Source organism: Schistocerca gregaria, chromosome 1, assembly GCF_023897955.1.
Source record: "Schistocerca gregaria isolate iqSchGreg1 chromosome 1, iqSchGreg1.2, whole genome shotgun sequence".
Classification (NCBI taxonomy): Eukaryota; Metazoa; Arthropoda; class Insecta; order Orthoptera; family Acrididae; genus Schistocerca; species Schistocerca gregaria.
The window spans coordinates 599,131,447-599,159,391 of record NC_064920.1 but is presented as its reverse complement, the minus strand read 5'-3'; the positions used below and the strand labels follow the sequence as shown (position 1 = coordinate 599,159,391).

The following is a 27,945-nucleotide window of genomic DNA, read 5'->3' as shown; positions in this document are numbered from 1 at the left end:
GTGCTGTCAGGATATTGTTCCTTAAAATCCTGGTAAAACCCGGATTTGTTCAAAACCTGTGAAAGATATTCCTTACCTGAATCCTGCCTCCCATAGTGGCTTACTTGACTTGGGAATGATTGTATGTGCTCACAAAGACAAGAGCCTTGTCATCATGAGTATACTTTCGATCAATTTTCTCATTACCCCATTTTTCTATATACACTGAGTCAGCAGTCTGCTTCATTTTTATTAAAAGCTTCCACCTATTACCGGAGATAGCAAAAATATTGCAGAAAATATTCTTAAAAACTTGCTCAATTATCCCTTTGCGATTTGACACAGTGTACATAACTTTTGTTTGACATCTACTTGGTGCAGAATCTCCACATGCACCATGCCTGCGTTTTGCAAAACGCTTTTATTTAATTAATTAATTAATTTATTTATTTAACCTGGCAAGATTAGGGTCATCAGGCCCTCTCTTACATCTAACCAGGCATTCTACTTATTTTACATTCATATGTTTTTAGTAGGCATGTTAAACTACATCTAGTACAAAAAGTGAAATAAACAATTAGAAAGCTACACTTGGAAAAATACATTACTGAAGAGAAAGATTATAGATAGGAGTGCTCGCAGCAGGGAGTATGAGGGAGACTCATGATGAAGGGAGGAGAAGAATAGTGAGACAAGATGAAACATAATTAAGGAAATATAAAGGAAAAGAAGATTGCGTGGCTAATAGAGATAGATGAAGAGGAAGGCATCTCAGGAGCAAGATAGGAGACGCTAGCTTTGCTATTTGACAGATGAGAGTATTGGCCTTGTATATTAATTTTGTGGTGAACTTTATGAGGATGGCAGTAGGAAATGCTTAACTTCTTCTTAAAAGCAGCAGGAGATTGAATTTTCCTCAAGGTAAGGGGCAGTTTGTTCCAGAGGCGGACAGCGGCAACTGAGAAGAAGTTTGCAAAAGTTTTTGTTTTGTGAGTGGGCACAGTTAGGATACCAAATAAGAGTGACCTCGTGTTTCGATTATGATGGCATGACAGGTTTTTAATATCTGAAGCAAGGTACTGGGGTGCTTGCACGACGAGGAGTCGGTGAAGTAGACATAGAGTGTGGTAGTCACGCAATTTGTCCGGCTGCAGCCACCCTAGCTCGGAGTATGATGCACTAACATGATCAAATCGGTGAATGTTGCAGGTGTAACGTACACAGGCATTCATGGTTAGCTCTAGCCGTCTTTTGTTTTCACTACTCATGCCTTGTTGAATCACATCACAATAGTGGAGGTTCGGTAGAACGAGTGCTTGCACGAGCTGGCGTTTCAAGTCCTGTGGAAATATGTTCCGAAACTTTTTGAGAGCATAGAGACAAGCAGAGGTCTTTCGGCACACTGCGACTGTATTCTCCGCCCAGTTGAGATGCTCATCCAAAGTTACACCCAAGTTCTTCACTGTTTTCTGATATGGTATTGGAGTACCGTCGAGCAAAATAGGAGGTAACCGTTCGCGGAAATCTGAACTTATTAATTTCTGATGGGCTATTAAGATTACTTGCGTCTTTTTTTCATTTAGTTTAAGCCCCAGGTTTTTCGCCCATGTCACTACTGAAGACAGATCATCATTCATCAGAGCGATTGCAATGTTTACATCTTCAGGTCTGATGCGTAGGTAGAGCTGGAGGTCGTCGGCATAGAAATGATATTTACAGGAGGACAGAACCGACGAAATATCGTTGACATATAAAGAAAACAAAAGTGGTCCTAAGACTGATCCTTGTGGCACTCCCGAAGAAACCTGTTTCCAGGAAGATTTTTCATTTACGCAGACAACACATTGCTGTCTGTCTTTTAAGTAGCTTTCAAACCATCTCATTGCACTGTCAGAGAAATTAAGCTGTTGCATTTTTCTGAGCAATATGTCAAAGTTAACAGTGTCAAAAGCTTTGCTGAAGTCCAGTAGCGTCAATATTGTTCCCTTCGATTGTCGATGGCATATTTCAGGTCATCAGTTACTTTAATTAGAGCAGTGTTTGTGCTGTGATGTTTACGGAAACCGGATTGAAATTTGTCATATAGACTGAGTCCATGCAAGTGTTCAGTGATTTGGTCATGAACAATATATTCAAGTGCTTTGGAAACAGCAGGCAGTATGCTAATTGGTCGGTAATCACTAGGCAGTTGCGGGTTTTCGATCTTAGGGATGGGTCGAATTATGCTTCTTTTCCATGCAGTGGGGTATATTCCGTTCACGAGGGAAAAATTAAATATGTCAGTTGAGACAGGTACTACGATATTGGCAACATTCTTAATCATGGTTATACCGATACTGTCGTTGCCTATTGCATCAGAAGAGATTCTCATTATTGCTTTTCTTGCCGTATTTGTTGTTACTTGTTTTAGATAGAAGGTATCGTTGTTAGTAATCCTGTTTGGGGATTCTTGTGGACAGTAATTATCAGCCGTGCTGGTATTCAGAGGTGCAGAGAAGAATTCATTTAATTCGTTAGCTGACACATGAAAAGTAGTTTCCGATTTTGCCTTTCCGACCCCCAAGCTATGGAGATTCTTCCATAGAGTCGTGGGTGTCAGATCGCTGCATACAAGGAAGCGAGCGTGCCTGATTTTGGCATTGCAAATGCATTGCTTCACTCTGTTCCGTAGCTTTCTATATTCTTCGAAACGCTCGGGTTCCGGATCTGCCTTGAAACGCCTTTGCGCTGCATCCCTATTAGTCATCATTTGACGTAATTCAGCTGTCAGCCATGGGGCAGGAGATTTTCTTACACGGACTGTGCGCACAGGTGCATTTTTGTCATAGAGGGCAGTGAGTTTATCACCAAGTTCATTAATTTTGCCGTCGATTGTAGGTTCTCTGATTATTTGATGCCATGAGATTTCTGAGCAATCGGCTGTTAGAGCGTCAAGGTCAATACGTTTCATGCTCCTACAAGTTATGTAACGCGATTTGATCCTTGGGGGCTGCACAGAGTAGGCCAGCAATATTACATCATGTGCTGAGAGGCCAGGGGCCGATGATTGACCAACATCTCTTACTTTGTCAGTCTGTTTCGTTGCGACTACGTCTATAAGAGTATGACTGTGCGCCGTATGGTGTGTAGGTTGTAATGGAAGAATGTTCATGCTATTGCAACTAAACAATCTTCTTAGGTTTATTGCGGAGGGAGTGTTTCTTAGCAGGTCTATGTTCAAGTCACCCATTACGATGACATGTTCGTATTGACACTGAAGTGAATGTAATTCCGACTGGAAGGAACTCATTGAGCTTATTTTAGGCGTCTTGTACACGAGCCAGTCAAGAATTTCCGACTTTGTATATTTATTTCAATGAACATGGATTCAGCCTCTTTTTCTTCAGCAGGATTTGCCGTACATAAGACTTTCGCTTTGAGATCTGTTCGTATATACGCGCCGACTCCGCCACCTCGAGTTTTTTATCTGTCTGCCCTAATAAATGTGTACGTTGGAGATGAATAGATGCGGAGGTTATGTGTGGTTTCAACCACGTTTGGGATAAGAGGATTACGTGGTAGTTTAGTTGGTTGAAGAGGAGGCTAAGTTCGTAATGCGCAGGTAAAGACTGAATGTTGCAGTGAGCTGCTAAAAGCTCGGACGCATTCCGCTGAGCAGCCTGGAGTAGGGTGGCAGACTGGTTTGTCCCTTTGTTAGGCACTACCTGCCGCGAGGGGCACTGGCCGGTGTTTCCGCCAAGTGACATGACACAGGGGTGTCCGAGATTTTGCGCGCCCTATTTGTGACTCCGCGAGTGCCGAAAGAAGGGCGACTGCAAGAGATTTCTTGAGGTTGCGGGAGTATAGAAAATGGATCAGTGGTATTCGGTGCAAGGAGAATATGACCAAAATAGTGACGCTTGTCTTGCATTAGGTCTAGAAGATTTTTTTTGTTTGCAATGGTCTAATTTATAAAACTCATCAAAGAGTAAAAGTTTTTGGTACTAGGGTTCACATTTGCACTTGTATTTGTATTCACTACAGTGTTAGCAGTTGTAACATAGGCCTGGCCAGCCTTTATCAGCTTCTTATTTTCTTCCGACAGTCGCTTTATACGTTCGACCGTGTGGAGCATACACCCAGTTCATTCTGTTAACGATTACTGTAACTAATAGGGCACTTAAATCGCCATTTACATTGTTAGCGTTGGTACATAGATCCCATTTCTGCTCAAACTAAACTTTTGGAAAAAAATGGCACTTAGATCCTTATTTACTCCAGTCCTTCAATTCTGTGTAATATTTCGTACTTGTCTCTTCCTAAGATTAACTTACAGTCTCTGGAAGTCATCATTACACTAATGACGAATTCTGTAGCTTTACTTAAAATTTTTCAAGTGCAACTCTTCCTCACCAGTTTGTCAATAATTTTTGCAATGATATTCGAGTTGTACATTCGTCTTCTGTGGTCCGGCCATATCGAGTATACATGCATACATGGTTTGTCGTCCCAGTATGGGAGGAAGTAATAGATGCGGTCATGGGTCATTGGTTTGGCTGGCGGCGTGGTGCTCTGCCAGGAAGGTAGTTCTGATGTTACCACTTCTAAAATACAGAAACATTTTATGCACTGTGTAAGTAAATTGTTTTTGAGTAAAGAAAGTTTACTGAAAAAAATAAACAACCGTTCACTTACCTAAATTGTCATCGCTGTCAGAGTCTGCGAAATCTTTCGCTGTTTCATTGTGACCGTCAATTGAGTTACCTGCGTTTCCGATGCTAAGTTCAAAATATACTGGTTTGTCTCCTAATTTTTTGTCGATCATTGTCGCTTCCAGGATTGTCGCAAACAGAAAAAATTCTTCATTTTTTGCGTATGATGACTGCAACAAAACGTTGTCGTTAGTGACTATCGTTGTTACTTTTGCTTTAGAATGGATTTTATGTCAAAATGTATACAATAGAAAAGTAAGAAACAGCACCATAGTACGTTTAATGATTCTGATTCGGGAAATAAAAGAAACGTACAAGAGTGTGGTTAAAATACAGGATGAAAGAATGTTAATGACAAGATATTCAGATCACATTGCTATCCTCTGTGAAAGTGAAGAATTACATGACATGTTGAAGCGAATGAACAGTCTAAATGACTGCAGAACATGGACCGAGAGTAAATAGAAGAAATACGAAAGTAATGAGGAGTAACAAAAATGATATTGGCGATAAACTTAGTGTCAAAAGTGGGGATCCCGAAGTGGACGAAGTTAAGGAATTTTCGTACTTTAGAAGCAAAAAACACATAGCGGAAGAAGCAAGAGAGACATAAAAAGTACGCTATCATGGGCAAAAAGGGCACTTCTCGCCAAAAGAAGTCTGTTAACGTCAAACACAGGACTTAATTTTAGGAAGAAAATTTTCAGAGTGTGTATTCAGGAGGACGACATTATATGATTCTGAATCATGGACCTAGGAAAATCAGAAAAGAAGAGAATCGAAGAGTATGAGATGTGTTGCAGGTGAATGCTGGAAATCAGGTTGACTGATAAGATAAAGAATGAGGACCTCCTATACAGAATCGGCGAAGTAAGGAACGTGTGAGGAACCCTGACAAGAAGAAAGGGCAGGATGGTAGAACATGTGTAGACTCCAGGGAATAACATCCACGGTACTAGAGGGAGCTGTAGAGGATGAAAGCTCTAGGGGAGGACAGAAACTGATATACATCCAACAAAGACACTGGAGTGAAAAACTGAAGGACCAAAGGAACTTCGCATGATATGTCGCTGCTAAGTAACATAGCTCTGAAGCTTGTACCATAAATAGAAAGAACTTCTATAGTATAAGTAGAATTGTTGTTGTTGTGGTCTTCAGTCCTGAGACTGGTTTGATGCAGCTCTGCATGCTACTCTATCCTGTGCAAGGTTCTACATCTCCCAGTACTTACTGCAACCTACATCCTTCTGAATCTGCTTAATATATTCATCTCTTGGTCTCCCTATACGATTTTTACCCTTCACGCTGCCCTCCAATGTTAAATTTGTGATCCCTTGATGCCTCAGAACATGCCCTACCAACCGGTCCCTTCTTCTTGTCAAGTTGTGGCACAAACTCCTCTTCTCCCCTTTTCTATTCAATACCTCCTCATTAGTTACGTGATCAACCCACCTAATCTTCAGCATTCTTCTGTAGCACCACCTTTCGAAAGCTTCTATTCGCTTTCTGTCCAAACTATTTATCGTTCACGTTTCACTTCCATACATGGCTACACTCCATGCAAATACTTTCAGAAACGACTTCCTGACACTTAAATCTATACTCGATGTTCGTCTTCTTCAGAAACTCTTTCCTTGCCATTGCCAGTCTACATTTTATATCCTCTACTTCGACCATCATCAGTTATTTTGCTCCCCAAATAGCAAAACTCATTTACTACTTTAAGCGTCTCATTCCCTAATCTAATTCCCTCAGCATCATCCGACTTAATTCGACTACATTCCATTACCCTCGTTTTGTTTTTGTTGATGTTCATCTTAAATCTTATATCCTCCTGTCCATTCCGTTCAACTGCTCTTCCAAGTCCTTTGCTGTCTCTGACAGAATTACAATGTCATCGACGAACCTCTAAGTTTTTATTTCTTCTCCATGGATTTTAATACCTACTCCGAATTTTTCTTTTGTTTCCTTTACTGCTTGCTCAATATACAGATTGAATAACATCGGGGAGAGGCTACCACCCTGTCTCACTCCCTTCCCAACCACAGCTTCCCTTTCGTGTCCCTCGACTCTTATAACTGTCATCTGGTTTCTGTACAAATTGTAAATAGCCTTTCGCTCCCTGTATTTTACCCCTGCCACCTTTAGAATTTGAAAGAGAGTATTTCAGTCAACCTTGTCAAAGGCTTTCTCTAAATCTACAAATGCTAGAAACGTAGGTTTGCCTTTCCTTAATCTAGCTTCTAAGATACGTCGTAGGGTCAGTATTGCCTCACGTGTTCCAACATTTCTACGGAATCCAAACTGATCTTTCCCTAGGTCAGCTTCTATCAGTTTTTCCATTCGTCTGTAAAGAATTCGCGTTAGTATTTTGCAGCTGTGACTTATTAAACTGATAGTTCGGTAATTTTCACATCTGTCAACACCTGCTTTCTTTGGGATTGGAATTATTATATTCTTCTTGAAGTCAGAGGGTATTTCGCCTGTCTCATACATCTTGCTCACCAGATGGTAGAGTTTTGTCATGACTGGCTCTCCCAAGCAGAGTAGGTAACTGAAAAATATGGAAACGTCGCGAGAAATGTATTCTTGAACATAAATGCAGATGCTAGCCAAACATGCAGATTGTACTGTTGTACATGACCACGAGCGGCACCTGTGAAATGTTCTCAATACTTTGCAAGTGTTAGTTATCGTGAGAACAGTGTTCTGTGTAGTACTGAGTGCGTTGTATCTGAGATCAAGTACATTCGTGCCGTGGGCAAATTGTTAGTGTTTGGTGCGTCAAGAGACCCCATACCGAAGATTTATACCGCATACAGGAAAATCGGAAAAACATCATCTGCTACATCTCAGTGTGGACGAAGGTTGTTGCGTGATCGTGAGGGACAGTCATTGAAGAGGATTGTGACAAAAAATAAGAGGATGGCAGTTACAAAAGTCACTGCAGTGCAGACTGTCGCACTCGCGAACCCTGTCCGCACCAAATTAAGATGAAGGGAATTCAATAAGGTGGGCGAGCTGGAATTCCAAAACCATTCATCAGTGATGCAAATGCTCGTACCGGTAACAGGAAACCGTTGTGCCGAAGCCATAAAACTGGACCTATGGAGCAATGGAAGACTGACATTTGGTTGGATGAGCCTTAATTCACACTGCTTCCAACTTCTCCCCGAATTTACGTCACGCGAGTGAAATATGGCAGGGTTCGGTGATAATGTAGGGAGCCATATCGTAGTGTTCCATGAGCTCCACAGTTACTCCTCAAGGTCGCATTACTGCAAAGGAATAAGCGACCGTTTTGGCTGATCGCGTTCATCCCACGGTACAATGTTTGTTGCCAACGATGATGCCATGTTCCAAACCGACAGGACGCTTATTCACACAGCTCGATTCGTCCAGGCCTGATTTTGCAAGCTTAGGATCAACAGTCACATCTCCATGGCCACCACAGTCACCAGATGTCAATATTATTAAGCTTTTGTGGCCTACTTCGGAGAGCAGCGAGTGTAGTCGTTATCCATATTCATAATCGATTCCGGAGTCTGTCTGCATAGCTGAGTGGTCAGCGAGACAGAATTCCATGGTAGGCGGGCCAGGTTCGATTCACGGCTGAGTCGGAGATTTTCTCCGCTCAGGGACGAGGTGTTGCGTTGTCCTAATCATCATCTTTTCATCCCCATCGACGCGCAAGTCGCCGAAGCGGCGTCACCTAAAAGACTTGCACCAGGCGAACGGTCTACCCGACGGGAGGCCCTAGCCACTCGACATTTCATTTCATCATTACCGATAATTCCCAATATTCTGCAAAAAGAATGGTGTAAGATTCCCGTGCAAACCGTACAGGACCTGTGTTTATCCATTATGAAACTTCTGGAAGCCGTTTTGAATGCCAAAGTGGTGAAGTGTTTTTGTTGTTTCCACATTTTTGTCCACCACCTGTACACAATAGGATGAACAGAAATCACACTTTCATTGAAAGATAATAATTACATTGAACTCGCTGCCGGTACTCATGATGGTCCCCTGAGAATGATAAAAAGCGGGACATGGTCGTTAATAGGGTTTGCGATCGCAACGAACGTTCTGAAACGTATTCCAATGTTGGTGACAGGTTGATAACGAATTCTTGTGGTAGGGCGTTCCACCAATGTGGTTGACAACTGCTGGATGGTCGTAGGAGCATGTGGACGTGTTACAGTACGTCTCTCAAACGTTTCCCTCACCCGCTGGATTGGATTTAAGTCGAGGGAACGGACAGGCCCCGTCTGTTCGCCGAATATCTCCTCTTTCCGAGAGCTCCTCTACCTGCACTGTTCGATACGGTAGCGCATTGTCATCCACAAAAATAATGTCAGTGCCGAAAGCACCCCTCGAAAGACGCATGTGGGGAATAACGTTGAGAAGTGACTATGCCTTTTCAAAGGAGTGGATGTCAGAACGCCCATACAACATCATGCTTTCCCACAACGTGACACACAGAACACCTGAACGATCGTGTGGCAATGCTGGACGTACCCTCATATAGAGAGAGATGGGAACACATAATGCACCCACAAAAATGGTCGAAAATAATCGTTTTACAGTACAATCACCAGTCAACGTTATTGTGTCAGTGTACTCCATCGAATTTTTTCAGGGGTACATTCGGCCCTTACTCTTTATGGATGACAATGCACGACTGCATCAAAGGGAGATCTTGGAGCGAGAAGATATTCTGACTTAAATCCCACTGAGCATGTGAGAGATGCATTGGGGAGGCGTACTGCAGCACGACCACTGGTAGCGACGACCATCTGTCGACAACACTGACGGAGTAATGGAACGCCCTACCACGAGAACTCCTCACCAACATTGTATATATATCATGGGACCGTACCGCAGAGAATGCATTGCCATCCGTCGTATCACACATCCAATTGAGAATCATGTCCTGCCTTTTCTAATGCCCAGCAGACCATCATGAATCGTGGTAACTTCAGGGTAATAATTGTCTTTGATTCAAAGTGTCATTTCTGTTCGCCTCACTGCACATTTCCCACCTTCTGTGATATACTGCAGCAGTTCTTTCTATGTATGGTCCAAATTTCATCGAGATATTGCTTGGAAGTGACACATCATACGAAAGTTACTTCCGTCATTTAGTTTTGCACACAAGTGTAATTGACGACGTAGGTTGAAAGTGGTACTCTGAGGTGGAAAAGATGGCACAAGAGAGGAATTCTAGGCATGCAACATCGAACTAGTCATAAGATTGATGTCTGAAAAAAAAAAAGAAAAATCTTCTAGTGTGGAGTTTAGAACGACAAACGATGCGGTATAGTCGCAACTGAACTCGGCCTATTGGATGACCATCAGCTCTCACAACAACAGATAGAAGCTCCCACTTTCTCAAAAGAATTTTATTCAAATAGTCTCTGGCGCAAAATCATAAATTCAATCAAAATAAATAATAAAAAAACTGAGGTGTCAACTTCGAAATACTTACTTCATTAATGGGGAACGTTGGCTCTACTTCTACCTCAGAAGGGGCGAGATCGATAGTGTCTGTGATTTCTGTGCGTATGGCTACCAGCAATCGTGCACGGTACGACACCCCTTCTCCTAGGCCTGAATTTAGATTTGAATGTTCGTCTATGAGACTGTAATCTCTCGTCGAGCCATATAAATGGATGAAAGTTGGTCCAAATGTTGGAAGGAAACCTGAAAACGGAGAAACAAAAGTTTCAAAGACGAGTATACATTTTCAAGATAATAGGACTAAAAAACAAACAGCAGTAACCTGAATGGTATCAAATTTCCTGGTGCCAAGACGAAGTTTGATTTCAACTAATCAGCTGATACAAATTAAGACTGAAGTTATGGAAAGACAGGACTCAGAACCTTACAAGAATATGGTTTTCTTTGTGTTCTTTGCTACGTGAAAATCTGATAATTCGCCTCTAGCCGATGTGATTCCTAATTTGTATCTTTACGTCTTCTCACTTAAAACAGTTAAGCAATAATGAAATATACAGGGTGACTGAAAAAGGAGTTTACAGCTTCGGAATGATACAGAAATTTATTGTGATATGACTTACACAATCGGTAGATGTGTCATTCTGTAGCAAACAACCTCACGCTTGATTCGCATAGTGCATCGGTACCCCATACCACCACCAGGAGCGCCAGTGTAGTGTACTGTTAAAATGGCTACTTCCACTGGTGCGGAATGTTGTGAGCGTACAAGCTGTTGGTGGAGATTAGAGCGGCAGTTTTCCGCACATGGCAGGCGGTTTCTGTTTAGCGATTACGCGGCCTTGGGAAAACAAGAGCGAAAGCTTGGCCGGGGAACGTATGGCCGCGTTCGCGCGCTTTGAGGAATTTACATGCCAGAGACAAATTGGTAAAAATAGATCTAAGAGTGACACTGAGGAGCGAGTTGGCGCTGATGGACAGAAAAATACGTATAGCTAAATTATCTAGACGCGCCACATAAATATATACTAGTTTAAAAGTTACTGTTGTCTTAAAAACTGTAAATTTATGAAAGTTCAAAAGCTAACATCTCGGCAATGCTTTGGCTGATTAATATGAACAAAGTGTCTATGGATGTGGCTAGTAGAGCTGCATCGAGCAATCATAGCCGATTTAGCATAATATGTACCATTTTTGAATGAGAGGTCGGAATATGGGACTTGACTGAGAGAAACTGTATTTTTGGTAATAAATAAATTTAAAGAGACGAAACTAGCGGCAGCATTCTAAAGTTGAAAGAGGTATGTGAGTAATTAAATATGTATTTTATTTACGTATGTTTAGTACGGCCTTGCCACAGTGGATACACCGGTACCCGTGAGATCACTGAAGTTAAGCGCTATTGGGCGTGGTCGGGCTTGGATGGGTGACCACCAGGCCGCCATGCGCTGTTGCCATTTTTTCGGGGTGCACTCAGCCTCATGATGCCAATTGAGGAGCTACTCAACCGAATAGTAGCGGCTTCGGTCAAGATGACCAGGAGAGCGGTGTGCTGACCCCACGTCCCTCCTATCCGCATCCTCCACAGGATGACACGGCGGTCGGATGGTCCCGGCAGGCGGAGTGCTATTACATTAAAAAATCCTGGGAGAAGCAAGATCACGCCATAAGAACACTATCTGTGAAAAAACGTTGGCAGATACAAAAATTTGGACTTTAAATTGTTATCGCCCGGAAAATTTCCATATTTTTCAATGTATCACATGTGTTTGTGTTTAGTTTTAGATTAATCATAATTTCTTTTGTCAAAAATTGTTCTGAGTCGCTCAGTTGTTTCGTGGGTGTATAGGGCGGCCATCGTTCGGGGAGTGGAGTTTGAGTGGTGCTAAGGGTCGGACGTGCCGCCCATCTGGGGGTAGTATTGGGTTGGTAGACACGATCGGAGACAAGTATGTATGTAGCGACGTTCGAAAACTATCAAGTTGAGTGCAATATTGTGACTTAGGACAACAGACAAATGTGTATTTTGTGAACTGTGAACAGACTGTTGAGTGCTGTGATTGCGACATATGAAATTTATCGTGCAGCGTTATAGCATCACTCATTAATGGACGTGCTTACGTAAAAGCACCTCAAACTGCATTTTAAGTATTTAGTCAACATATTTAAGACTATTCGTGGAAAATTACAAAATAAACTACTTGTTTAAATTATAAATCAACGTGAGTGACTCAGTATTTAAAATTTCACCATAATATCTGCCTGCATTGTTTTTTTTATATATTTTTATTTCAATTTTGAAAACTGAGTTTACGATAGATATGAGCTGGCACCCTAAGACGAATAACGTAGCCAAATATTCAGACCAGCCACATCTCCGGGGCCACTCAGTTAAACTGAGTGTTGAGTGTAACAACTATTGAATCTAAATTAACTTTTTTATCAAAAATCGGCGAACAGTATCAGCACCAACTATATAAACATTTTCATAACATTCAGCTAGTTTTTGCAGTGCATAGTGCCCAGTACCGTCATAATATGGGATTTCTCGTCCAGGATTGTCTTAACTGAACAGGTTGGGTAGGTAGTGCAGGTTTGCGTTTGAAAGTGAAGAAGACTGGGAGAAACACGTTGCCAATCGCCGAGCAGTACACTGAGTCCGACGCCGATCACCACAGTGGGAGTTGAAGCGTCGCTGGCTGCCAAACATCGACGCGCTGGCTTCACTGCCGCACTCCGGAGCTGGAGCCACTTCTGCCTCCAACCTGCAAGTCGTTTCACACCACACCACACCTCACCACATGGCAGCTGCCAGCATCAGGCAGCAGTCGTTACACAGCAGCAGTCTCAACAAAGCTAAGTGTTGGCAGCAGGCACATTAGTTTCTCAGTTTTCTGTCTCATAGCCAGTTTAGCTATGGAGTCCGAATTTAGCGAGATGTAATAAAGAAGTCAGCTAGTGATGTTGAGTCTACAGGGAGTGGGAGTGAGCTTCAGAGCGCGCACAGACAGGAATAAGAAGCAGAAGCTAGTGTAGTGGCTATGCTTAGATCATCAACCCATTACTGGCCATTGTCCCTTTTTTGGGACACGTATATTTTACTTATTTATATGTAAGCAATGGAGCTTTTAGCCTTTATTGTTGCACCTGTAGGTTCAAATCACTTTTTTCTAAGTACTTCACACCAAGAAAATTATAAACTTGACGATTTTTTTTTGTTCTCGCACTTGGCAGCACTGTATGTCTGCTGGTAGTTCCTGGACGACAATGAGCTGTGGTTTAGTTGTCTGGGCGTGTTTGTTATGAACATATGGATGTCCATGTGAGATTAAGTATACTTCAGATTTTTTCAAGTAAGTGCAATATCAATATATTTTATGCATCCCAATAACGGGACAATGGCATGTTACACTATCATTTATTGTTGATGTGCCCTATTCTTGAATACACGTATTATACAGAGAAGAATTGCATTTTAAGTTCTTTATATATGCTTTTTTTCATGTTCTATTCGAATTTTAAGGTTCCAACAGGATAAAAACATGCTGCATGAACTTACACTTGAAGAAATTCTAGCAGAAATAGCGAACCATCAAGAGAGTGACGATGAAGATGATGACGTAGAATTGGCGATTATTCCACCTGATGCTGATGTAATAACAGATGAAGAAGACATTGACAAAAATGTATTGAACAATGAGTCTGTTGTACAAGATGTAGACGGTACTTTAGAGAGAAGCTCTCACTTTTGGATGTCCGGCAGTGAATAGTGTTGTTTTACCTATCAAAGAAAACAGGATCAGTATCAAAACGCAGAGGACCACAAGGAAGCAAATTGATGGGAGGACGGGTGAGCACAGATGTACGACTAGATCCGGGAAGTCATTTCATTGTGTCAAGTAATACACAGAAGAGAGTAAAACACAGAAGAGATGTGCTTACTGCAAGAAAAAAAAAAGGTGATAGGTGCAATGTTGGTGTACACGACAAGTGTTTTGCTTCCTTTCATACTGAATAGACATTTGATAATATCAAAACATTCTTTATTTATTGTCTGTGTTGTTTCTTACAATATTATGCATGGAGAATAAGGTTGTGAATTTGGATAGCACATTTGGCCAATGTCCCAAAAATGTAACGGCCTGTAATTTTTGTTCTAATAAACTGAAAATTTTCAAAAGAACTTTTTATTCAATTAATCACTCAATTAACGTATTTATGTATAAAAGTTTGCAAAAAATGATCCGATAGAGTTTTGGTCAGTAATGGGTTAATGAGCCAAAAGGGGAAATTAGAACTGAATTAAAAACTGATATGGGGGTTTCAAGATTGAATTAAACACTAATATGGAGGATATGGAAAGTTCTTTGGGAGCAACGATCAGAGAATTAAATGATCAATTGGAGTATTAACAAGAAAAATTTGAGGAGGTAGAAGGAAATTTGAATGCTAAGATTGATGCAGATGCTGTGTAATTAAGGTGTAGAATTGATTCAGGCAGGCAGTTGTGGGACACAAGGAATGATGAGACAAGGCAAGCACTAACTGATGTGGATCAGAAGATTGTGACTAGTTGTGATAAAACCAAAACTTTATTATTGTGTCAAGTGGCAGGGACAGCTAGCGACCTAAGAAAGGAAACTAATAATGTGACTGCTGTTACTGTAAAGAGTAATGTAGAAACTGGCAAAGATAATAGTAGATTAAGTAATGTAGAATTATTTGGGGCTAATGAAAGTATGGGGTGGACTATGGCACACGTACCCAGTGGTAAAAATTTTTCAGGGGAAAGCAAGTATCATGCTGCAGATTTTCTGGCAGGATTCAAGAGTTATTTTTTTGGTGGCATGAGTGACAACAACAAAATTAAATTGATAAAAATCGCTGCTCAAATATGGGCAAATCAATGTAGTGAACAATTTAAATCACATAGTATATCTGAGCAAACGTTTCTAAATGGGTATTGGAGCCAAGCAAAACAATGCAGATTGCAGAATGATTTTCTGAATGGACCAGTTTACAGAGGAGGTAGGCAAAATATAAAAGAGTATTATCAGGAGGAACTAAGTAAGTTGGTATATTTCGATAGGCCTTTGAGAATTCTGACTGAGATTTCTACCTTAAGGACAAGGTTACCTGAAAATGTACAATGGGAATTGATAAATTGTCCAAGAGATTCTATAGAAAATTTCTTGGATTTTATTGAGAGGATGCACCAGGCAATGTGCTATAAGCCAAACTCAAGGGGTAATAATTCAGGGTATACTCAGAGGAATAACTAAGAGAGAAAATATAATGTGAGTTGGGGTAATAACCACCATAAATCAACCAGGGAAGGAAATCAGAATGGTAATTGGAGAGGAAACAGAGATAGAATTCAGAATGAACTTGGAGGGATAACAGAGAAAGATTTAATGATGATGGCGGGTACCAGAGAGGTGCATGGAAAATGGAAACAGGAGTGATCAAAGGCCAATGCAGAAACAGAGAGATGGGAGAGGAGAAATTAGTGCAAGGGGACCATAGGGACAAAATTCTTTAAACTGACGATTCAAGAGAAGGAAAGTTGCTACTCACCATGTAGTGGAGATCCCGAGTCGTGATAGGGACAATAAAAGATTCACACAATCATAGCTTTCTGCCATTAAGGCCTTTGTCAGCAGTAGACATGCATACACACAAGCACACACACACTCACGCAAGTGCAACTTGCAGACGTCTGCAGTCACAGAGAGCTGGAACTACACTGCGAGCTGCGGCCCCAGTGCATGACGGGAATGGCAACTGGGTGGGGGTAAGGAGGAGGCTGGAGCGGGGAGAGGGAGGGATAGTATGGCGGGAGTGGCGGACAGTGAAGTGTTGCAGTTTAGACGGAAGGCAGGAGAGAAGGTGCGGAGGGGGGATGGGGTAAGTAGTGGAAAGAAGGGAAATAAAAATAAATTAAAAGACTGGGTGTGGCGGTGAAATGACGGCTGTGTAGTGCTGGAATGGGAACAGGGAGGGGGCTGGATGGGTGAGGACTAACGAAGCTTGAGGCCAGGAGGGGTACAGGGACGTAGGATGTATTGCAGGGAAATTTCCCACCTGTGCAATTCAGAAAAGCTGGTGTTGGTGGGAAGGATCCATATAGCACAGGCTGTGAAGCAGTCATTGAGATGAGGGGTATCATATTTAGCAGTGTGTTCAGCTACAGGGTGATCCACTTGTATTTTGGCCACAGTTTGTTGGTGGCCATTCATGTGGACAGACAACTTGCTGGTTGTCATGCCTTCAACCCAGATAGCAAAGATGTCATCTGAGGACACCTTATTCACATTCCTGCAGAAACTTAACAACTTCTCCCACATTTGCTTCACCTGGTCCTGCTCTACCCAACATGCCACCTTCCTAGATGTTGACCTCGACCTCAGAGATGGCTACATCAGTACCTATGTCCATATCAAACCTACTAACCACAAGCAATACCTCTACTTCGACAGCTGCCACCTGTTTCATACCAAGAAGTCCCTTCCGCACAGCCTAGTCACCCGTGGTCGTCACATTTGCATTGATGACCACTTCCTCTCTAAATATACCGAGAGTATCACTGAAGCCTTCACTGACCGTAATTATCCTCTCATCCTTGTACAAAAACAAATCTCCCATGTCTTTTCTTTCCAGTCTCCCACCACCTCCAAAAGTCCCGCAGTCTGGCCACAAAGGACCATTCCCCTTGTAACTCAGTACCATCTGGGACTGGAGCAACTGAATTACATTCTCCGCCAGGTTTTCGATTACCTCACATCGTGCCCTGAAATGAGAAATGTCCTACCCACTATCCTTCCCACCCCTCCTACCGTGGTATTCCGCCGTCCACCGAACCTACACAATATACTCGTCCATCCTTACACAACCCCTGCTCCCAATCCTGTACCTAATGGCTCATACCCTGTAATAGACCTAGATGCAAGACCTGTCCCATACATCCGTCTGCCACCACCTACTCCAGTCTGGTCACTAACATCACCTATCCCATCAAAGGCAGGACTACCTGTGAAACCAGTCACATGATTTACAAGCTAAGCTGCAACCACTGTGCTGCATTCTATGTAGGCATGACAACCAACAAGCTGTCTGTCTTCATGAATCGCCACTGACAAACTGTGGCCAAAAACCAAGTGGACCACCCTGTAGCTGAACATGCTCCCAAACATGATACCCCTTACCTCAATGAGTGCTTCACAGCCTGTGCTAAATGGATCCTTCCCACCAACACCAGCTTTTCTGAATCGCACAGGTGGGAACTTTCCTGCAATACAGCCTAAGTTCCCATAACCCTCCTGGCCTCAACCTTCGTTAGTGACTGTCCTCACCCATACAGCCCCCTCCCTGTTCCCATTCCAGCACTCTCAGTCGCCACTCCCATCATGGACTGGTGCTGCTGCTCGCAGTGTAGTTCCAGCTCTTTGTGACTGCAGACGTGTGTGCAAGTTGCGCTTGTGTGAGTGTGTGTGTGCATGTGTGTATGCATGTAGACTGCTGACAAAGGCCTTAATGGCCGAAAGCTATGATTGTGTGAATCTTTTTATTGTGCCTATCGCAACTCAGAATCCCCGCTATATGGTGAGTAGCAGCTTTCCTTCTCTAGTGTTGTTACATTCTGTCCTGGTTTTTCCGTTGTCTGATTCTTTAAACAGATGGTCTAAGGTGCTGCAGTCATGGACTGTACGGCTAGTCCTGGTTCAAGACCTCCCCCGGGCATGGGTGTGTGTGTTTGTCCTTAGGATAATTTAGGTTAAGTAGTGTGTAAGCTTAGGGACTGACGACCTTAGCAGTTAAGTCCCATAAGATTTCACACACATCTGAACATTTGAACATTCTTTAAACTGAGATTTTCTCCAAACAGGGTCAAATTTGGGACAACAAACCATGCAGGAAATAGGACCATGAGATGGGTAAATAATTGTGGGAGATTAATGGTGGATCTTTTAATAGTTTTTGACAAATAATGAGAGGTATTTTAATGAAAGAAAAAGCAGTGGAACAAGGGAAGAGAAAGTACAGAATAAGAATTACAGGCAAACTAACAGGGGGTCTGTTGATCATGATGAAAATAAACAAGTGAGGGGAGAAAAGATTTGTGGAATAGAGGCAGTTATGGTATTGATGAGATGTTTGGAGGCCGGTTTATTCAGCATGATAAGAGGAGGGCCTTTAGAAGTAAAAATAATAGGAAATGTAGGAATCAGGAGGGAGAAACAAATGTTAGGGTCTGTTAAATAAAACGGATCAAAATGTGGGGGATAATGATGAAAATAGTATTGGCTTGGCAATTATGTTACGCAATGAGCATATATCAGCTATGCAACCTGTGGGGGGAAAATGTGTGCTGAGATATTGAGAGTGCATATGTCAATGCAAGCAGAAATAGCGATGTGTTGAATGCAATGGAACTTTCACCAGTGGTACAAGATATTAATTCTATGGAGGCCACAGTGCCTGACTCAAATATTGTTGTAGATGAAAATATACAGGAAGGTATGTGCTCCAGCAACTTGAATGTATTAAATGGTGAGCAGGCAGTAGATCCTGTATCAGATGTTGTCATGGGTAATGATGCTGATAGGCAGCACAAGGCTGCAGAATGTGTTGTTAATGTATGTGGAGGCACTCCAGTAGTGATAGGGAATATACCAATGAGAAGGCTATAGTTCCTGTAGCTGATGAACAAGCAATAGTTGTAGATGAACTTTCTAATATGCACAATGGAGCTGCAAGTGTTGATATTGTGGCTGAAACACTGAGGGATTCTATTGATTCAAGTAAATTTATGTCTGTTGCTAATGGTATGAGTGAAGAAGCTGGGCAGACACATTTTTTCAAGGAAGCATGGGACAGTAAGGCAGAGAGTGATTCTGATGATTGGATAGCCAGGGCAAAATGGTTTCAGAAATGGACAGCTGAGGGTTGGGAAATTAGCAAGCATGAATTTGCCAGGCAAATCAGGGATTTATGTAGGGAAACTGAGGTGCTCAAACATACTTACAAGGAAATAGTTAATGGGGATAAATATGTTAAATCATCAGATGAAGTATTTTTATTTATGATGGGAAAAGATGGTATAGGTGATAATAATACTGTGAATAATGATGCAGTTAGTGAGGAAGGTGAGGATGTTGGTGAAATCCAAAATTTCATAGTGTATAATGATGAACAACAGAGAGCCATGCGTGAGGAGCTACACTAGTGGCCATTAAAATTGCTACACCACGAAGATGGCGTGCTATAGACGCGAAATTTTACCGACAGGAAGAAGATGCTGTGATATGCAAATGATTAGCTTTTCAGAGCATTCACACAAGGCTGGCGCCGGTGGTGACACCTACAACGCGCTGACATGAGGAAAGTTTCCAACCGATTTCTCATACACAAACAGCAGTTGATCGGCGTTGCCTGGTGAAACGTTGTGATGCCTCGTGTAAGGAGGAGAAATGCGTACCATCACGTTCCCGACTCTGATAAAGGTCGGATTTTAGCCCATCGCGATTGCGGTTTATCGTATTGCGACATTTGCTGCTCGCACTGGCCGAGATCCAATGACTCTTAGCAGAATATGGAATTGATGGGTACAGGAGGGTAATACGGAACGCCAAGCTGGATCCCAATGGCCTCGTATCACTAGTAGTCGAGATGACTGGCATTTTATCCGCATGGCTGTAACGGATCGTGCAGCCACGTCTCGATCCCTGAGTCAACAGATGGGGACCTTTGCAAGACAACAACCATCTGCACGAACAGTTGGATGACGTTTGCAGCAGCATGGACTATCAGCTCGGAGACCATGGCTGCGGTTACCCTTGACGCTGCATCACAGACAAGAGCGCCTGCGATGGCGTACTCAACGACGAACCTGGGTGCACGAATGGCAAAACGTCATTTTTTTCGGATGAATCCAGGTTCTGTTTACAGCATCCGTGTTTGGCGACATCGCGGTGAACGAACATTGGAATCGTGTATTCGTCATCGCCATACGGGCGTATCACCTGGCGTTATGGTATGGGGCGCCATTGGTTACACGTCTCGGTCACCTCTTGTTCGCGTTGATGGCACTTTGAACGGTGGACGTTACATTTCAGATGTGTTACGACCCGTGGCTCTTCCCTTCATTCGATACCTGCGAAACCCTACATTTCAGCAGAATAATGCAAGACCGCATGTTGCAGTTCCTGTATGGGCCTTTCTGGATACACAAAATGTTCGACTGGTGCCCTGGCCAGCACATTCTCCAGATCTCTCACCAACTGAAAACGTCTGGTCAATGGTGGCCAAGTAACTGGCTTGTCACAATACGCCAGTCTCTACTCTTGATGAACTGTGGTATCGTGTTGAAGCTGCATGGACAGCTGTACCTGTACACGCCATCCAAGCTCTGTTTGACTCAGTGACCAGGCGTATCAAGTCCGTTATAACGGCCTTAGGTGGTAGTTCTGGGTACTGATTTCTCAGGATCTATTCACTTATATTGGGTGAAAATGTAATCATGTGTCAGTTCTAGTACAATATATTTGTCCAATGAATACCCGTTTATCATCTGCATTTCTTCTTGGTTTAGCAATTTTAATGGCAAGTAGTGTAAATACTGAATGGATGGGGAAAGATGAGTGGGATTATGATGCTGATGACTGGGTTAATTTTGCAAAGTTGCACCAGCAGTTGATACCAGAGACTTGGAAGGAAGAAAAATATAGAGCTGCTAGAAAGCTAGAGGCGATGGGTGTAGGAAACTCTTGAATTAAAGAGGCCTTTGATTTAATATTTTCAGGGGATAAGGATACTGAATCGTTTAATGAAGAGAAGGTGTGCAGCATGAGTAAAGATTGCGTGCATGAGATAAAGGAAGGCTTGTTGGCTGAAACAGAACTGAAGCATGATTTTATTGAAAAGTTGCACCGGATAATAACTGTTGGTGTGGCAGGAGTCTGTGAAACTGGTTTGGTGGATACTGGAAGTCTGTGTCTAGGGTGCCTGCATGTCGTGGTCGTGCAGTAGCGTTCTCGCTCCCCACGCCCGGGTTCCCGGGTTCGATTCCCGGTCAGGGATTTTCTCTGCCTCGTGATGGCTGGGTGTTGTGTGATGTTCTTAGGTTAGTTAGTTTTAAGTAGTTCTAAGTTCTAGGGGACTGATGACCATAAATGTTAAGTCCTATAGTGCTCAGAGCCATTTGAACCATTTTTGTGTCTGGGGTGTCAGAGAGCTTTTATGATCATATTAAGAACAGGGAAACAGTGGAATTTCCTGTCACAAGTGGTGGAAATTAGAAATGTTACAAGAAATTCCAGTAAACCAGAGAGATAGGAGGTAGTTCTAGATGTAAACATTGGAAGTGAAGTTTTTAGTCAATAATTTTTGGTGGCCCAAAATTTAAGTATGGATTTGGTGTTGATTTCCTGAGTAAATATGAGGCATTTGGAGACTGTAAGGATCAGATAGTGGAACTGAATATTTTTGAGGGAAGAAAAAGGGTTAAATTCGAAGATTCTCTCAATGATGAAGAATTGGTGGCTAGTTTGCATGTAGCACATTGCTTGATGGATGAGATGGAGGCTGAGAAATATATAAGGAGTAAAGTAAATGGCACAAAGGGAATTTCTGAGGATGAGAATGCAGAATTATATCCATTATTGACTAAAGACAAAGATGTGTTTTCTGAAAATCCAGTGAAGTTGACTGATTCACTCAGGGCAAATCCACATAAACCCATTACGGTCAGGCCATACCCTATAGCACTGGCAGAGAGGGAGACAGTTAGAGGAGAACTACAACATATGTTACAATGAGGAATCGTGGAAAAGTGCGTAAATGAATGTTGCAAACTTATAATAGTGTCAAAAGAAGGAGAAATCGATGAGTTTGGTTCTAGATGCTAGAAGGTTGAACAAAATAGTTGTAAGGGAAACTGACCACCCTGAGAATATGGATGAATTGATTTTAGGGTTCAAAAAAGTAAAATTATTACAACTATGGATTTGATGGATGGGTTTTGGCAGGTGCTTTTAACAGTGGAAAGCAGAAAGCATGCTGCCTTCCTGTTTGAAGGCAGATACATGTTAATTCAAAAGCCTCTATATTTGCATCACATCCGTCTGTACCTCGATCTTAGATGTTTAACGATCAACAATAGATAGAATTTGAAACGACAGATCAGAAAGATTTTATTGATCCTGAAAATAGAAAAAAATATGCTGATTTTAGTCCTCTTGTAATAATCGCTAACTACTGAGTATATGTAGACCACACATAACACAATGTTTCAAAATCAGCGCGAGAAATTCCAAATAGTGCTGTCAAGCTCCGTGCACGCTGTAGAAGCGTCTCACGTTAACATGAATTGCAGGAATCCTCCATTTACAAATTTAAGTTCAATACTGTATGCGATGACTTCAGTATCTTCATACACTTATATACCATTGATGTTTAGCTTGCCAGTGTTGAGACATAGGATAGAGGCATAGCTACTCAGCAACAAAGAGAAACAGAGAGGGAGAGACAGATGTGTTTGAAGCCTCATCCAAGACAAAGGATGTAAGGAAGATGAAAGTTTAACATCGTGTCAACGGCTACTTGTTTGGGGACGTGGTAGTAACACAGATTTGACCGTGATAGGAAAGGAAACATACCTTGGGCTTGTTTCGAGAACTATCTAGGCATTCACGTGAAATGACTTGGGTAAACCACTTAAAACCAAATATGGAGATGGCCACACTGTGTTTAAAATCCACTTCTTTTGATCGAGAATATAGTCTTAACCACAGCACATCTCAGTCAGAATCTACGATGGATTCAAGGAAATCTTCTTCATGAAGTTCTATTCGCAAAATTTTTCGTAGAATTCTACTGACGCAGCTGATTTATACTGGGAGCTTGAATTAATTCCCACTGTTGACAAAGTGTGGGCAGTACTTGTACCAGTGCAGCATAGTGGACAGTGACACGAAACCTGTTTAACTGTAGAAACATTAGGCTACGTTAGACTTTCATATTTCCACGTGAGTTTAGAGTGGAGTGAAATAACATACCTATGTAGTGCCTTGAAAATGTCGGATTATGTACCTACAAAATAACATTTGCGGGAAGCATTACTCTTCTGCTTTCATCTCAAGAAATCTGCTGCGGGAAATCATCGTTTGTTAATTGAAGCGTGTGGAGAACATGCTCTGCCGGAAACAACAAGCAGAGATTCAAAGACAACGATTTTGTAATGAATGACATTATGGTCAGTGTGATGTACCATAAGCTCTTGCAACAGGATGAAACGGTGAGTGCTGAACGCTGTGAAACATAATTTAAAGACGAACCTTCGCGTAGAATTGCGTATAAGCAAATAGGAAATGTCATTCTGGTTGAAAGTGGACTGGTGTTACTAACGGATTGCCAGGTACGAAATTATCTGGGTCTCCTAGTAGATAAGGATTAATTAGGCATAATATAATTAATAATGATGTTATTAATTCAAATGTGATAGAATCCTTGAAAGTCTTCATATCTGTTCTAAACCGATTGAAGGAAACCTTGAAGGGACTTTAAGGGGGTGTCTTACCTTACCAGTGATCATCAGTAGACTTTGACCCATCCGATAGCCATTTGCTTCGGTCCATTACCATTTTATTAAAATAGACGGACCTTACTGTCCAACAAAAAGTGGGAATTAATTCAGATACCCAACATAATTTTTCAAATACAAGGAAAAGTTTTGGTCAGCAAAGAAACGAATGTTCCCTTTAAGTCATGGTTGGAGAGTGTGATACTTGCTGTGTTGGTTTAGTGATTCTCTTGTTTTAAAGTCATCAGTGTTTCGACTGGTTTGATTCCTATTCTTAGCTAATTTACCCAATAACCATGACAACCCGTTTTACATCTTATAATCTATGTTTTCCAACACAATAATCCCACTACTGGTCCTTCTAGCGCAAATTTACCGTTCCTGGAAAGTGGTGGAGATGTTCCTCCGGCAAGAGTTCATAAGAAAATTCTTTCCTAATGTACCATTCCTAAAATTCTTGTTCTCGTACTTGTCTGCGTATTTGTTGATATCAGTGTATAGCAGTACATTTCAGATGCTTCTTCTTTATTTATCTCCTATCTTCCAGTGACCCACGTTTCGCATCCACACAATGATGTGCTGCAGATAAATAAAAGTAATTTATTCCTCAATTTCATGTCGATATTAGATACTAGTACACCTCTTTTACTGCAGAAACGTTTCTTCGCCGTCTTCAGTCTATTTCTAATAAGTCATCTGCTTTTACCATGTTGTGCAATATTGCTTCATAAATAGATTATTTTCTTTTCAGTTAAAACCGTCTTCTCCAATGTTTTCCTTTCTACTTCTGTCACATTATCGCCTGAAAGCTTTACAGCTTGCCTACTGATTCCTATTTCTGTAGTGTGATGTAACGCTCTGCGGGAAATCCGGTAATTTTTTTTGTTCTACAAAGTTTTGATACGAGATAAAATAATTTTTAATACGCAATAAATACAACTGATTTTAGTAAATCCGAAGGCATGCCATCCACTGCTTCTTACATGTTTGATGTCAGAGCAGTCAGTGCTCTTCCACACTTGACCATGTTATCCATCATGCTTCAGTACAGTACTTCTTCACTGTATAGGCCTTTGATATACTTTTAGCATCTATCTGTCGTTTCTTCTTCAGTTAATAGAGGATATGAGTTTGAAATACTTTAGGGTGACAACTGTTCATTTTAGGAATCAAAATTTATGTTTAATCTTTTGAATGCAGTTTCATTTATTGATTATAAAGTGTATGCAGTTCCTGTTAATTTCTTTCCCGAAAAACCTGTACCACTCGCTTCGTATTCATTCTTTGTATGCTTTATTTTCTTCTTTCACGTCATACGAATGCATACTGGGTATATATGTTAGAATATTTCCTGTATTTTTATCGTTTGATTTTACTGTACCTAACGAGTTTTGTCCAATCTTAATTATTCCTTTCTGTGTTACGTTATACTCATCTTTAATTAACAACAATCAGCGCATTTACTTAGTCACATCATCTGGTTTGTATTTCGCTTCATTCTCCACTGGATATTCTATATTCCACTTTCTGATGTGCTCTGCTTTCTTCATTGTTTCCAGTTTAAATCTACTACACTCCTGGAAATGGAAAAAAGAACACATTGACACCGGTGTGTCAGACCCACCATACTTGCTCCGGACACTGCGAGAGGGCTGTACAAGCAATGATCACACGCACGGCACAGCGGACAAACCAGGAACCGCGGTGTTGGCCGTCGAATGGCGCTAGCCGCGCAGCATTTGTGCACCGCCGCCATCAGTGTCAGCCAGTTTGCCGTGGCATACGGAGCTCCATCGCGGTCTTTAACACTGGTAGCATGCCGCGACAGCGTGGACGTGAACCGTATGTGCAGTTGACGGACTTTGAGCGAGGGCGTATAGTGGGCATGCGGGAGGCCGGGTGGACGTACCGCCGAACTGCTCAACACGTGGGGCGTGAGGTCTCCACAGTACATCGATCTTGTCGCCAGTGGTCGGCGGAAGGTGCACGTGCCCGTCGACCTGGGACCAGACCGCAGCGACGCACGGATGCACGCCAAGACCGTAGGATCCTACGCAGTGCCGTAGGGGACCACACCGCCACTTCCCAGCAAATTAGGGACACTGTTGCTCCTGGGGTATCGGCGAGGACCATTCCCAACCGTCTCCATGAAGCTGGGCTACGGTCCCGCACACCGTTAGGCCGTCTTCCGCTCACGCCCCAACATCGTGCAGCCCGCCTCCAGTGGTGTCGCGACAGGCGTGAATGGAGGGACGAATGGAGACGTGTCGTCTTCAGCGATGAGAGTCGCTTCTGCCTTGGTGCTAATGATGGTCGTATGCGTGTTTGGCGCCGTGCAGGTCAGCGCCACAATCAGGACTGCATACGACCGATGCACACAGGGCCAACACCCAGCATCATGGTGTGGGGAGCGATCTCCTACACTGGCCGTACACCTCTGGTGATCGTCGAGGGACACTGAATAGTGCACGGTACATCCAAACCGTCATCGAACCCATCGTTCTACCATTCCTAGACCGGCAAGGGAACTTGCTGTTCCAACAGGACAATGCACGTCCGCATGTATCCCGTGCCACCCAACGTGCTCTAGAAGGTGTAAGTCAACTACCCTGGCCAGCAAGATCTCCGGATCTGTCCCCCATTGAGCATGTTTGGGACTGGATGAAGCGTCGTCTCACGCGGTTTGCACGTCCAGCACGAACGCTGGTCCAACTGAGGCGCCAGGTGGAAATGGCATGGCAAGCCGTTCCACAGGACTACATCCAGCATCTCTACGATCGTCTCCATGGGAGAATAGCAGCCTGCATTGCTGCGAAAGGTGGATATACACTGTACTAGTGCCGACATTGTGCATGCTCTGTTGCCTGTGTGTATGTGCCTGTGGTTCTGTCAGTGTGATCATGTGATGTATCTGACCCCAGGAATGTGTCAATAAAGTTTCCCCTTCCTGGGACAATGAATTCACTGTGTTCTTATTTCAATTTCCAGGAGTGTATGAAAAGATTTGGATCCATATGTGTATTTTGGTGCGCTTTACAACCTAGTATTTTGTTTTTATTCTAATCATAACTTTGTTCAGTCCATGTCACCCTATTTCCAGGCTATTTCTCACATTAGTTTTGTTTTTTATGAAGTTGATTTTCGCTACAGCTGATGGAAATTTATCACAGAGCTACAGAAGTCATTTTCCCCTGTCCCATCCTCCCTCCAGTGCATATTCTCCATTAATTAAGCGTTTCTTTCTTTGATCATGCACTACTGTCGAGTCGGCCTATGAATTTTCCATGCACTTTATATGTTTCATTAGCTCCCCGTCGCCCTGTATTTCTGAATCAGTATGTGTAAGTGAAACGTATAGGACCTGGTCTGATTCCTGTTATTATGGAAGGTTTTTCGTTGGAGGGAGGGCTGGATTTAAACTAATCTATTTCGAATAGTTCGACTGAAATTCCTTCCACGCCTTTTCATAACTTTTTCTCTTCATTTGTTTTCTTTACCCTGTGTTAATAAATATGTGTTTATATTCTTAAGAAAAGTATTCGTTTGTATGCTTCTTATTCTGAATATTGAAAAGGGCGCAATTGTGCGACGGCAACATTCAGATCGAGGTGTTTGAACTACCTGAGATGCCTCACCCTTCTCTCCATCATTGGAGATGGTCTTCAGGTCAATAAAGTGTGTTCCAATCACAGTGTTGTTTACTGGATCATTATCTCGGAGTTGAATCTTTATCCTCTGGCACAGTGGTGGAAACATTTCTGTGAAGACTATCTGCTCGTTCCACACAGGCGCGTAGCTGTGCTTTTTTACGCTTGTTTTTCCCTAGAAACGTAAGCAGAAAGCTCAGTGTTTATTACAGTACAGTGTTACTAAGGTAGAAGTGTAACTACTGAAATACTCACAGTCAGGCCTGCGAATGACACTTGGACATATGGATCCACCAAATCCTTGAATTCTCCAGTGAACGCCTTCTTGACATTAGCCACAATAGATGAGTTCATCTTCGGAAGGCCATCCGCTCTGTAGATGCGTACTATGAAGCGTGCTCTTTGTCTTTCAACTGGTACTCCGTCTGGTAACAGAAGATTCCTAAAAGAAAGGAAAATCTTTTCTCTATTAAACTTTCTTTTCGTACTATAAGAGAAAACTATCCAAAACCACAAATACGTAAAAACGGAACTGAAACTGAATTACGTTATCGCTTCCGAGGCATCTGGTTTAAGTAAATGTTGGGGAAAA

At 42.3% G+C, this 27,945-nt stretch overlaps 1 protein-coding gene across 1 annotated transcript in view; it reads right to left on the bottom strand.

Annotated features, from left to right (window-relative positions):
* LOC126358244 (otoferlin) overlaps nucleotides 1-27,945 on the bottom strand; it is a 288,211-nt gene that overhangs the window by 202,454 nt on the left and 57,812 nt on the right. Inside the window, exons 5-9 of the mRNA XM_050007531.1 lie at nucleotides 27,609-27,795; nucleotides 27,342-27,528; nucleotides 10,159-10,373; nucleotides 4,654-4,840; nucleotides 4,372-4,562 (exon numbers count right to left, since the gene is read on the bottom strand). Coding sequence (XP_049863488.1) covers nucleotides 4,372-4,562; nucleotides 4,654-4,840; nucleotides 10,159-10,373; nucleotides 27,342-27,528; nucleotides 27,609-27,795 — 967 coding nt within the window. The remainder of the gene's footprint in view (nucleotides 1-4,371; nucleotides 4,563-4,653; nucleotides 4,841-10,158; nucleotides 10,374-27,341; nucleotides 27,529-27,608; nucleotides 27,796-27,945) is intronic.